The sequence below is a fragment of the Microcaecilia unicolor genome, unplaced genomic scaffold (genome assembly GCF_901765095.1).
Source record: "Microcaecilia unicolor unplaced genomic scaffold, aMicUni1.1, whole genome shotgun sequence".
Taxonomy (NCBI): domain Eukaryota; kingdom Metazoa; phylum Chordata; class Amphibia; order Gymnophiona; family Siphonopidae; genus Microcaecilia; species Microcaecilia unicolor.
In genome coordinates this window covers 34,052-46,518 of record NW_021963690.1, presented here as the reverse complement: position 1 = coordinate 46,518, position 12,467 = coordinate 34,052, and the positions used below count along the sequence as shown (strand labels likewise).

Genomic DNA, 12,467 nt, shown 5'->3' with positions numbered 1-12,467 from the left:
AGAAAAGTTAATGCTGCATTTCAGCTGGCTTTATATTTATTGTGACCTCTTGTCAGGCAGGTTTTGAGTCTTCTCAGACCACAGATAGGGGTACTTTGTGAAAAACTAAGGGGAACCAATTGAATAATTTGTTGCTCAGTCATCAGACTTGTGCGGCTTTTTTTTTTATTTCTAGTTCACAGGTATTTCTGCGTACTGCTGTTCATGTACCAATTTGGAAGAAATGGGGTTTTCTCTGAGCAGAGAAAATATGAAGGAATCTGTGAATGAGGGTCTTAGGAATGAAATAGCCAGAGCAGTGGAGATATGTGACCTTGTGAATTAATTGAATGTTTTTTTTTTCCCTTTCAGACTGCAAATTACAAATTTAGGATTTTTTTTATTTTTTATGAAATCAGGGTTTCATTCATACATGCCATCCAGATAATTTATAAAGAAATATTTTCTGACTTTTAATTTTATTTGAATGCGCTCCAAAGAGCTTCTCTTACTAGCTGCAGAGGTAAAAGATTCTCTAAAAGAGCATTTAAGAGCATTTAAAATTGTGCCTTTTTTATTTCTGGAATGGCTATGCTATGCTTTTATTCATTTGTGCACATATGAGCTCACAGAAACTGTTTTGGTATCCACTTGGATACCATACATAATTTTATTCTGTATAATGCTGTGTTTATTTGCAGATTAAGTCCACTACACTACTGAATCCGAAAGGACAGAACTCATATATGGCCTCTTCAAACTATGTTTTTTGTCTGTTTGTGTGTTTTGTGGGACCCATCAGATACATTCAGTATAAGTGACCATTCCTGATCTTTTTAATTTTGTGGATAGTACAATCAGTATGTAGAAGTAGTTTCTCTCCTGAATACATATTGGTTGTGTGTGAAATTTAACAAAAGAGTGTTCTCTTCTGAATGCCATACTAAACACATTAACTATTTGTGTTCTGCCACTAATCAACAGTTTTAGTGAACACAGGCAGGCTATAAAGTTTCCTTTCCCGCCCTCTGCACTGTAAGGGTCTCCCTCTCTGAAGTATACCTATATCTGATACTACCTTTTACCTGGATAGTATCTTTGCCCCATTTTCTCTGTCTCCCAGAATACTGATGATGTCTCCTTATTTCTCAATATACCCAGAACCAGAAGTGCCATTGGTGGCAATTTGTCCCTACCAACTTGCGGATCGGGCCACCTGAGAAATCACCGATCCCGCCTATGAACTAACCTTGATCTAAGAGTCCACTGAAAGTCTGCAAGTCCACACCTTCTGTTGTCCAGAAGCAGAACTCTGATGCTTGCTACCACCTTTCCACGCTGCACTGCCTGCACCAGACTGATCTTACGCTTTGAACATCTATACACACTACTGCAGAATGTTATTTGCTTTTTGTGGACTTAATGGACTCATTTAAATGACCACTGCACCTCCCTTCTCAGTACTATTTTGCCTGATGTTGTATTTCTTAAGCTACAGTATTTTGTGAAGCAGTTGAAGTTTTATTTTCTGGTAGCTACTTTTCCTCTTTGTGCCTCTGTTGTCCTGTGTTTTATTTATTTATTAGCATTTGTATAGCGCTATCAGACACATGCAGCGCTGAACACCTGACACAAAGAGACAGGTCCCTGCACAATAGAGCTTACAATTTAAGTAATACAGGCAGACAAGATAGTTCTGTGTGGACCCCCCTTGCATAGTCCCTCATTCTACATTTAAATTTCTGAACACTCACTGGTTTTGCATTTTTTTCTGGGAAGGTTATGTTTGTTTTTGAATTACCTTTAAAGTTAAAAAAAAAAAAATGCAAATTATACTCTATCCCTGCCATGTATTCTCACCCTTATCTTTTCATTCTGCTATTCTTTTCGGTGCCATACATTTAAAAAATTGACCTGTAGATCCCATGCCTGGCCAGTCCTGCACATCTCTCTGATTGTGTGGGCTGTGCACCCTTTGTGCCTAGCTCTAACTTGGCCATCCCCCTGTCTCCTAGTCCATTACTGATAATTTAATTGTTTTCTCTCTAAAGATGTTTTCCTACTTACACTCTGTCATGCCATAGTGGTTCTGTATATGAACATGCTCAGTTCTGATCTTTCCTTTAATTTGTTCTCTTTTGCTTTTTTTCCTTTTCTTCTTACCAACAATGGCTCAGTCCCCATCTCTTAATTACTCTGCTTTCTTTTCCAGTTACCTAGGCCCCCTCACTGCCTGCTTGGCAGCCTCTAATATGCACTATGTCCGCACTGGTAATCCTGGCCTTTCTATGGTCAAATAATTGGAGGCCTGCCCTATACCTCCTCCAACAATCCTTACACTTTTGTAGATTCTAGAATGAATGCACATCTGTTGCATTGTCTATAGCTAATGCACATGCTAGGTTATGAACCCCAGATAGGTGGTAGAGAGGTTGGGAGGCGGGGCTAGTGTTGGGCAGACTTCTACAGACTGTGCCCTGAAAGTGGCAGATACAAATCAAGGTCAGGTATGCACACAGAGTAACACATAGCAGGTCTTTCTATGCCGTCATCTACTATGTTGCTATATTTTTAGTGGGACACTAATTAGGTTTGTGGTTCTTGGGCTCACCAGGCCTGGCCTCCTAATGGAAAGATACAATTACAAAGGTCTATTGGACATGTCCGGTTGGGATACTTTCAACTCATGGTTCTCTAGTTTAGGTTACCATTTAAGATCTCTCTTTATTGGTTTATTGTGCATTATTGTTGTTGTAATTATATCTTGCTGTTTGTTAGGATGCATTACTCCCTGCTTGAGAAAAGTATGTATTCCACCCAGAATTCTGTTCATGTCTGCAAATTATGCTTCCAGAGGTTCCTATACCACTACACTGACTACAGACCCAGATACACTGAGTCATTCTCCTTCTACAGGTGTTTAATTAATTTTCACTTGTAGTGACAGGTGTCTCTCTTTCTTTGAAGTGCCTATTTTTTTACACTAACTACAGACATGGGCTCTGCTTCCTGAAAGTTCCCCTTTGCGCCTGGTCACTGAAGCTGAGGCAGTAATTATTATTGCAGAGGGGGGGGGGAGTTGTTTAGGAGGTGGAAGGCCTCCAAATATTTAATATACAGAATTAATTTTCTCATATTGGACAGAGAGGAATGAAGGCTTCTCTCCTTCCAAATCATGAGAAACAGAGCTTGCTGGAATAGCAATTCACTTTACCTCCCCCCTCTTGCCAAGCCAGGTGAATTGTAAAGCTGAATTGCCCCCAATCTCACCCATTAAGTGTGACCGGTCTCAGGGAAATTCAGGTGACAGAATTCTTTTCCCATGCCCCTTGGAAGTAAGGCTTCTTCAATCCAGGAGAGAATTACCTTCTTTTCAACTATGTGGAGACATAGCAGGTAAACACCTTGCAGAAGAGATCAAACACTGTGTCTCTCTCTGAGAAACAAACACTGTGGAACCAAGTGGTAGTGGTTTTATGACAGGCAGCAACATGCCATAAATTGACAAGAGAAACCTAACACCTCTATAGCAACTGGAAGCAGTAAACTTTTGTCTCCTCTTTTAGAATAGGGGAGATATTAAATTAAAGGTTTAAGAAAGGTATGTCCAAGACACGTGGACAGCAGACCAAATGCATCTTCAAAAGGAAATAGAAACAGATGCTATATATGTCTTTATTGTCAGGAGATCCTGCCTGACTATGGTATGCTAATTAAGGGGGGTGTGACAACCCCTCCCCCTTGTGCTCCCTTTTTGTCTTGTAAGGGAAAAGAAACCCTATATAATATTTCTCTGCCAGATAGGAGGGCGGGCAGTGTACATCTCTTTTGGCTCCCAAGCCAGGGAGTCTGAAAGAATGTCCTGCTCCCACTTTCCAGTGCCATTTCCATTTCTATATATGTTCTCATTTCTGTCATATTCTAGACTATACGTGAATATTTTCTTATTTTTTTATCCTAATCTCTGGATAATTAAATAAACCTGTGTTAACCCCAGGAAGTGCTTCCTTGATCTCTTTTCTTGGTTACAGTCTAAAATAGTGCTACCAGTTGTCTGGTTCTCTTAAGATATCGATTGAGAGGAATTGTATTGTGTAAGTAGTGCTGACCGTGATTAGAGACTCTGGAGGCAGCACGAAAAAGCACAAACAAATACTAGGCTCTACCCTATAAAGGCACCATGCAGCCTCAAAATGATCTGTATTTCATCTGACAAAGCAATGGTGTTTACGATCTTACTTTTGTTCAACTGTTATTCATTCATTACCTTCAACAAACAAGGTGCTCTTGCTCTAAGAATTTCTGCAACTGGATTACTGCAATGCTCTTTATTTTGGAATGTGTAAGTCCAGGATTAGAGCATTGCAGTTGATACAAAATGCACTGGCAAGGTTGGTTATTGGATTACGTAGGGTGACACATATCACCCCCTATTTTGGGAACAGTTGCACTGGTTGCCAGTTCATTTAAGGATAGAGTACAAAGTGCTTTGTTTTGTGCGTCAAGTAATATATTTGTCAGCTCCACAATATCTGAAGGATTGTCTTTTTTTTATGTACCGTCCCAGTAGGAAGTTAAGATCAAAGATGGCAATAGATCTTTCCCTTGATTCATCTGCTCACGCAAGCTACTGTGACACAAGGTTTTCAGAGTTTCTATAGATGGGATTTTCTTGCGGAATTCTTTGAAGAGGCACTTGCATTTGTGTGCAGAGTCTTCACAACGATTTTTAAAGACTTCTTGATTTGAGGCATTTTTGTGACCAACAGTTGAGTGGCACTGCAACAGTATGCTTTAATATTAGCAGAATTAGTGTTTTAAATTTTTTTGTTTTATGTTTTTAGTTTGTATTTTATGCATACTTTTTGTTTCTTGTAAACTGCTTGGATTTAAGCAGTATAGAAATCTGGAAAATTAAAACCCAGAAAGTTTAAAGGTACTGAAAACTAGAAGCACCTTTAGCTGTAAAGGTATTGGAATATTCCAAAAATAGAAGATTTTTCATTAATATTCAACTAGGGAACATCTCTGAACTAGTGTGGTTGGACTAAAGGAAAGGAGTCAGCTAAGAATTTCTTCCTTAGCATCTTTACCACACTAGTCAGGTACCTATGGGATGTAACATATCCTTACAGGGTAGGAATTTACTTCCTGCTAAAACTACTTGGTTCCAAATTCAGGCTCTGGTCATGCACTTGTACGAAGCCTATAGTACCCTAAAATATGCAATGTGATAAGCCTGTTAGAAGTAATTGTAAATGGTTAAAGCTATTAAACCTGCCCCTACAATGCAGTTAAACACTAATAAGCAGAATGGGATTGACCATTCCTCAGACTATTGATGAAATATTGATATTCTTAAGCTTAATAGCCTTAGAAAACCCTAAGGTTTCCTGGTTTGTTGTACCACCAAATAAGAGCAAGAGAAGGTCAAACTTATGACACTGAACAGCTTCAGAAAGCTGTAGGGAAGGTAGCAAATAGAAAATTTCAGACCTCCTCATGGCAGAAGATCAAGTAGTAGACTGAAATCAAACTAGGCACCTTCCACAAGAAACAGGGAGGAAGTTTATCCGATAGAATTTCCTCTCAAGACAAGTGAATGTCTGCAACTGAAAGCTTCTATGAGATAGTAATCAAATTCAAGCCACTTCTGGTACTCCTGTAGCTGTGAATGTAAGATTGTTAAAAAAAAAATCTTCACCCCCTGACCACAAAGGGTGGAGCTGAAGGTTTTGACAGTAGGAAGGCCAGGCCTCTACTGTTCACTTCATGTTCCCTGCTGTACCTGACTGTTGTAATGAGATTCCCAAACAAAAGGTTGTGTCCTGAAAATATCCCTGCTACCAAAGAAAGAAAACTTTGGAAGAACTGAAACCTCAGCTGTTCCCAGAAGAGCCATGTAAAAAGAAAAGAAAATGCCCAGTAAGCAGAAACAAAACTCCAGTAAAACTAAATATTCCTGATCCCAGGGAAAGTATTAAAGAGTTAAGGACTGAAAATGCTCTCGAGCGGTGGTTATTGCTTTAAAAAGGACCCATTTCAAACACCGAGCCATGGCCTAAGTACTGCAACTCTCCTCCAGAGGCAATGAATAAGTGCCTCAGAAAAACATGGGTGGTAAAATTGCAACCTTCCAGTGGTTTCCGTGAGCAATGCAATACTGAACTGAAGCAGCTGACTATGCTTTAGTTCAGATAAATAACGCCCTTTCATCTACAGGGCTCTCCCCTCCCTCCAAACATGCAACCAGTGAAAAGCTGCCGAGACCAAAGGAGCACACTGTCTGCTGACTTCAAATCAGGAAAACCATGTGGTGCTCTCCACTGGAGCTTCTCACTGAAATGCATCCGCAGCGCATGTCACCTGAGGCACGCGTGCCACTATCAAAAATTTAACCTGGTGCTGCAGGATGAAGTCTTCCACAGGTTAAGCAGACAGCTGTCTGCCTGAGCTCCCTTGTCAGTGGCTGAACACAGCAAGGGCCCCTATCAGCGTTCAGAGATTCTTGCTGGTCAAAAATAAGTAACCCCCACTGTACTCCTACCATAAGATGTTTTGTCTTCTAAACAGCAGAAGATGTAAAATCTTCTGCAGTTCACATTCCAAGGTAAGCTGCTGATGGGGAGAAGGATGGGGAAGCATCTCAGACTCTTCAGGTATCTCCTTCACACCACAAGGAAAGTCTTAATTGCATTCTAGTTTTCCACCAAAATTAGAGTGAAGCTTCAGTAACTAAAAATCAGTATTTCCTGCTCAGCTGAGATTAGGAGCACCAGCCTGCTCAGAAGCTGCATGGTGCCCTTAATAGCAAGGGTGGGCAACAACCCAGCCAGGTTTTCAGGAATTCTCCAATGAATATGCATGAGTTTTGTCTGCATCCATCTGTATTATTTTATGCAAACAGATCTCCTGCATATTCATTTGGAAAATCCTGAAAACCCAATTGGGTTGTGGCCCTTGATAACCAAGGTTGCCCAACCCTGCCTTATAGTACAGTCCATAATTCTAGAATCTGGTCTAACAATTTCCCTTCTTTTCAACATATAAGCTAATTCACTCACGTATACGTTAAAAAGAGCAGGAGAGGGGAAAACTTGTGGCACGCCCTGTCATATGCCCAAGAATTAAAGATCTTTCATCTTGAGCCTGCAGTTTAGTCCTCAATGACTTACACTTGTGATAGGTATAGCTGACAGTGTTTTCCTCTTAAAATATCAGGGGGGAAGGGGAGGATTCAGCATTAATCTGTATAGATTGTAGGGAGTTATGAGTCCAGGCACTCTATGTCATAGACTCATTTTTGAGCAGTTATAATTTTTTCAATAAAAAGATTTAAATATAAAATATGGCAGAAGCAGCTGCGTGCCATCTAGGGAGCTGTGGCAGTGTCATTTGATAGTAAGAAAGAGACCACAATTCTTCATAAGCTTCCAGTTACAAATGCTGTTGAGCTCAAAACGGGATATTACTGCCAAACTATTTTACTGAATGAATATTTAAACTAAATGGGAGAACAGTGTTACCCTGACTCTACAGTTAACTCAGTTTTCTTTTAACACTCCCAGACCAGTCCAGATCTGTGGACTGTACCTGTCAGCGGCTGCTGGTGTAAGCAAGAATAGAATGTGAGGCAATGACTAAGATATACGGATTGAGTCCAAGTTATCTGAATCCTATGATTCTGATTTATCAGCCTCAATGTCTTCAATCTTCATAGCAGTGACGTACCAATGGGGGCGGTCCGCCCTGGGTGCACGCCGCTTGGGGGGGGGGGGTGCCGCGCACCTGTTGGCCGAGTCCACTCGTTCCCCCCTGCGGAACAGGTTACTTCCTGTTCCGGGCAGAGGAAGCAGCAGGGAACGAGCGGACTCGGAGCCGACAGGCGCGCGGCACCCCCCCCCCCCCCCAAACAGGTAAAAATGCACCCGGGGGGGGGGGCGCATCGGCGATCCGCCCTGGGTGTCAGCCAGCCTAGGAACGCCACTGCTTCATAGGAGCTTTTGTTAGCCTTCTCATCTGTTAAGTCATGTCAGTTGCTTAGTATGAAAAACAAGAGTTTGTATGGGAAGGCCCCAGAATTCTGGAATAGCCTACCATCCTATAGTCAGGGCGTTGCCAATATATACCTTCTAGGACATGGCTGTTTAAGGATATTTATCCTATCAATTGCCATTTTTATGTTTAGTTCATGTTACTTGACAATGTGGTTATTGTATTAATCTTGGACGTAACCTGCTTTGAATTTGAGGGTTTAGCAGTATTCAAATGCTGATATTAAAATAAATGAAAATATGTTAACTCCCAGATAGACCAAAACTGTTTCTGTTTCAGTGTGGCTTGCATCTCGTGCTTCTAACATTACAAAATTAAATGCATTTCCTCCGTTGCAAAAATTAAGTGTTGAGTTTGATTCCAGTTTTGTAGAATGCATTTTCCCCCACTGTGCATGCCTTGCATACTAACATATGCCCCATCAGGAAGGGGCCAAAATGGTCCATTTCCCCAAATAAATACCCACTAGGGAAAATAAGTGATTTATCAAGAATTCTCCCCAAGTCAGTCAGCACCTGCTACTAATTTCTATAGCGCTATCAGACATACACAGTGCTGTACACTTATGTAAGCATCCCTGCTCAACTGAGCTTACAATTTAATCAAGACAAACAGGACAAATAAGGGATTAGGGAATTACTTATGGTAGGAATTAGAAAACAGACATGGGTACTGAATAAGCAAATAGGACCTTGGAGTTAAAAGCAGCCTCAAAAAGGTGGGCTTTTAGCCTAGATTTAAATATGGCCAGAGCTGGAGCTTGATGCACTGATTCAGGAAGACTATTCCAGGCAAATGGTGCAGCAAGATAAAAGGAATGGAGTCTGGAGTTGGCAGTGGAGAAGAGTACAGATAAGAGATTTACTTGATGAACGGAGTTCCCAGGGAGGAGTATAGGTAGAGAAAAGTAGAGAGGTACTGAGGAGCTGCAGAGTAAATGCACTTGTAAGTCAGTAAAAGGAGTGAACTGTATGCGGAAATGGATAGGGAGCCAATGAAATGGTTTGAGAGGGCTAATATGAGCCCAGCGACACCAGTGGTATAGAAGTTGTGCAGCAGGATTTTTAATGGATTGATGGTTTAGTGGGAGACCTGTGAGAAGCAAGGTGTAGCAGTCTGAGGTGATAAAAGAGTGTGGATAAGAGTTTTGGTAGTGTGCTCAGAAAGGAAGGGACAGATTTTGGTAACATTATAGAGAAAGAAAACGGGTTTTAACATCCGTTGGTTATGTGCAGAGAAGGGAGTCGTCGTCAAAGATGACTCCAAGGTTATAAGAGGATGACACGGGAGGATGATGTGTTATCCACAGAACTAGAGAATGGGGGAAGAGAAGGTGGGTTTAGGGGGAAAGAAATCCAAAAATGTCAAGTCCAAAAACGCTGTATATGATTGTGTTAAATGTGGCATGCTAGTTAATGTTATCACATGCCTTTTGGTTATGCAAATAGGGAAGCCAACACTTCCTGCATTAACAGGCCTGTTTCTGAGAACAGTAAGCTATAGTAAACGAGCAAAAATGACTATAAACTGCATTGTGTACTACCAATGAAATTTGTTTCAAGGTCCGATGGAAATCCAAGGTTTGAAGTCTAATGTCAAATTCATTATTCCATTTCTCCACTAAGGGCACAAAATTCTTTGGGAGGCGAGTAGAGTTTTATAGAGAGCTGATACCGAAGTCTGATTAATGCTGGACCGAGTGAAAAAAAAAAAACCAAGTAACTGAGCAGATACTTCTATTGAACAGAAAAACATCTCCACTTATTAGCACTCAGCTGGATTACCAGTTTTATCATGTGTTGATTTATGGCAAAATTCTTGTAAACAGATTTTCTGCATACAGATACACTCAGCAGCGTTTCTCAATACAGTCCTTGGCACACACACACCCAGTCTGGTTTTCAGAATATCCACAATGAATACGCACGAGGTGCATTCGTATACCAGAAAGGTGGTGCATGCAAATCTCTAATACATATTAGGAATACGCTGAAAACATGCCTGGCTGGGTATGGCCCAAGGACTGGGTTAAGAAGCACTGCACTAGAGTATATCAGCTCTTAGATCATTCTCAGATTATGGTATGCCATAATACGCTTACACCCTAGGGCAATTCACCCTGTTTTACACTAAATACACAAGTATTTAGAGAAAATGAGGCTAACACCACCCCCTGCACAACACTAGCAGCCCTCACCTACCACGTGTGCACTCTGGCGTGATATCTTCAAAGAAGTACTGGGTCGCCTCAAAGGCAGAGTCTGGCTCCTCTTGATCCGGAGACAAATCTAGCCAAGAGAAGGAGAACAGTTAGCACATTCTACATGGGTAAGTCAATAACCAAACAAAAAAAACAGCCCACGGGCCTTTAAAAATGGAACACAGTTCTTTAATGAATGAGCCTCTACAATATATTATTCCTTACCCCACGTCTCATGTAGTAAAAGCTACAAAGCACCAAGGCACTTTCACTTTCTGTATCCAAATGTTTTTCATCCATTTGGATACAGAAAGTGAAAGTGCCTTGGTGCTTTGTAGCTTTTACTACATGAGACGTGGGGTAAGGAATAATATTGTAGAGGAATATATTCGAGTTATTCCCCAAGTTTTCCACGTCATCACTGTGACCCCTGACGCAGGTGCTAGTCACCGAAACACGGCCCGTGTCGGGTCTTTTTGTCAAGGCTAATTCATTAAAGAACTGTGTTCCATTTTTAAAGGCCCGTGGCTGTTTTTTTTTTTGTTTGGACTTTAGTTTGTACTTCGTTCCCTCTCTTTTGTTATATCTAAGTCAATAACCAAGACACTAAGATATAGTTCTAAGTTAAAGCAGCAAACGTTAGAGGTAGAGGTACACATCCCACAGGAAAAATTCTTCATCATCCTTTGAATGAAACAGTAGGAAGATTAAACATTTTAGATGTTAATGATGGTGGGAGTGAACATTTAGAATGACCTATTATCTAAATCAGTTATTGTATCAATATTTAGCATGTATTCCCCACTTTTAAAAAGTCTTATTAGAAAGTTAGGTAGGAAAAAAAACCCCTGTTAGACCACCAAAATAACTCAAAAAATAAAATCACGGTAATTCGGTACAGAGGACACTTAAGCTAGCAGACAAGAAGAGACTTCAAGAGATCACACAGCGTGGATCCAAGATGGTGTCTGAAGCAGTTGAGCGTTTTTAGTGCTCCTGACCACCCGTGAATGAGCCCAACGTTAAGGACTTTCCCCTGTGCTGGTAATGGGGGAAAGAAAGGGGAAGACTAAGGCTTTTACCTCCTTGAGCCTGGTGGAGTCCCCTGCCTCGTGTCAGGCTACCCTGGCCAGTTTTGGAGTGCGAACGCTGGGAGAGCCAACACTCGCTTTGATGGGTTCCACGGTGGTTGAAGCGGACCGCAGCATTGAGGGAGTCTCACTCAGTCCTCCCTCTGACACAGCCCCCCACGACCCGGAAGCAGTGTTTTGGCGATAGGGTTACAGCAAGCTGAGGCGCCTGGTATGGAGCAAGCTTCTCTAGCTGAAAGAGGAGGGCCCGTTGCTATGTCGCCCCTGGTGAGATTAACAGCGGAGGAGAGGCAAGTTGAACAGCCTTCCTCTCACCTCATACAGGGTTCTGCTTCTAGAGGGAACGATGTTTTGGGCAGACTGGCTGTGGTGACAATGGAGTCGCTATGGGATGCAATCTAAGGTTTGAACTCTTCCCTTCTACAGGTTTCTAATTCCTTTAGGGGAGATTTTGGAACTGAAACAATCTTATCAATCCCTGTCTGGCAAGACTGAGATACAAGTTACTAAAACTAACATACTGGAAGGTGAAATTAAGCAGTTACAGAATATTGCCTCAACAGTAATTTGGGAAAAAGATATTCAAGCTTGTAAACTTGAATATTTATAAAATCAAGGTCGGAGGAACAACTTGAGGTTTTTAAACTTTCCTAAACCACCTTTAAATGTCAGCTTTTGCTATGCTAAAGAAATACTTTGGTGAAATATTGGGAATTCCGACAGAGCTATCCACCCATAGTCAGAGCCCAATATATAATGGGGACTTCAAGATCTTTAAACGAACAACCTCAACCTGATTTAAATTTGACAATTTTTGGAGAGTTCTTTAGAAATCATAACAGAACGGACTACCCTTCTAGTGACTTTTGCCTTAGAGCCGGACAGAATATTTTTCGTTCTTACTTTCAACATATAAATGCTGTTTTCCTGGGATCTAAAATTCAGATTTTTCCTGACTTGGCACGGGACACGCAAAAAGAAGGAGAGAATTCTTGGCTTTAAAACCAAGAGTTCTCAATTTAGGTGGATTGTATCAAATTTCCTTGTAGATGTTTAGTGTCTCTATTCTTTGATTCCAAGAAACTGCTAGAATTTATTAATTCTAAAGAAGGAGCTGTTTTTATCTTTAATTTCAATCATCA

General features: G+C 41.0%; 1 protein-coding gene across 1 annotated transcript in view; it reads right to left on the bottom strand.

Annotated features, from left to right (window-relative positions):
* Positions 1–12,467, bottom strand: part of LOC115459575 (TBC1 domain family member 9-like) — a gene marked incomplete at its 5' end in the record, with an annotated part of 49,817 nt that overhangs the window by 8,787 nt on the left and 28,563 nt on the right. The window contains 2 exons of the mRNA XM_030189386.1: positions 1,338–1,369; positions 10,236–10,322. Coding sequence (XP_030045246.1) covers positions 1,338–1,369; positions 10,236–10,322 — 119 coding nt within the window. The remainder of the gene's footprint in view (positions 1–1,337; positions 1,370–10,235; positions 10,323–12,467) is intronic.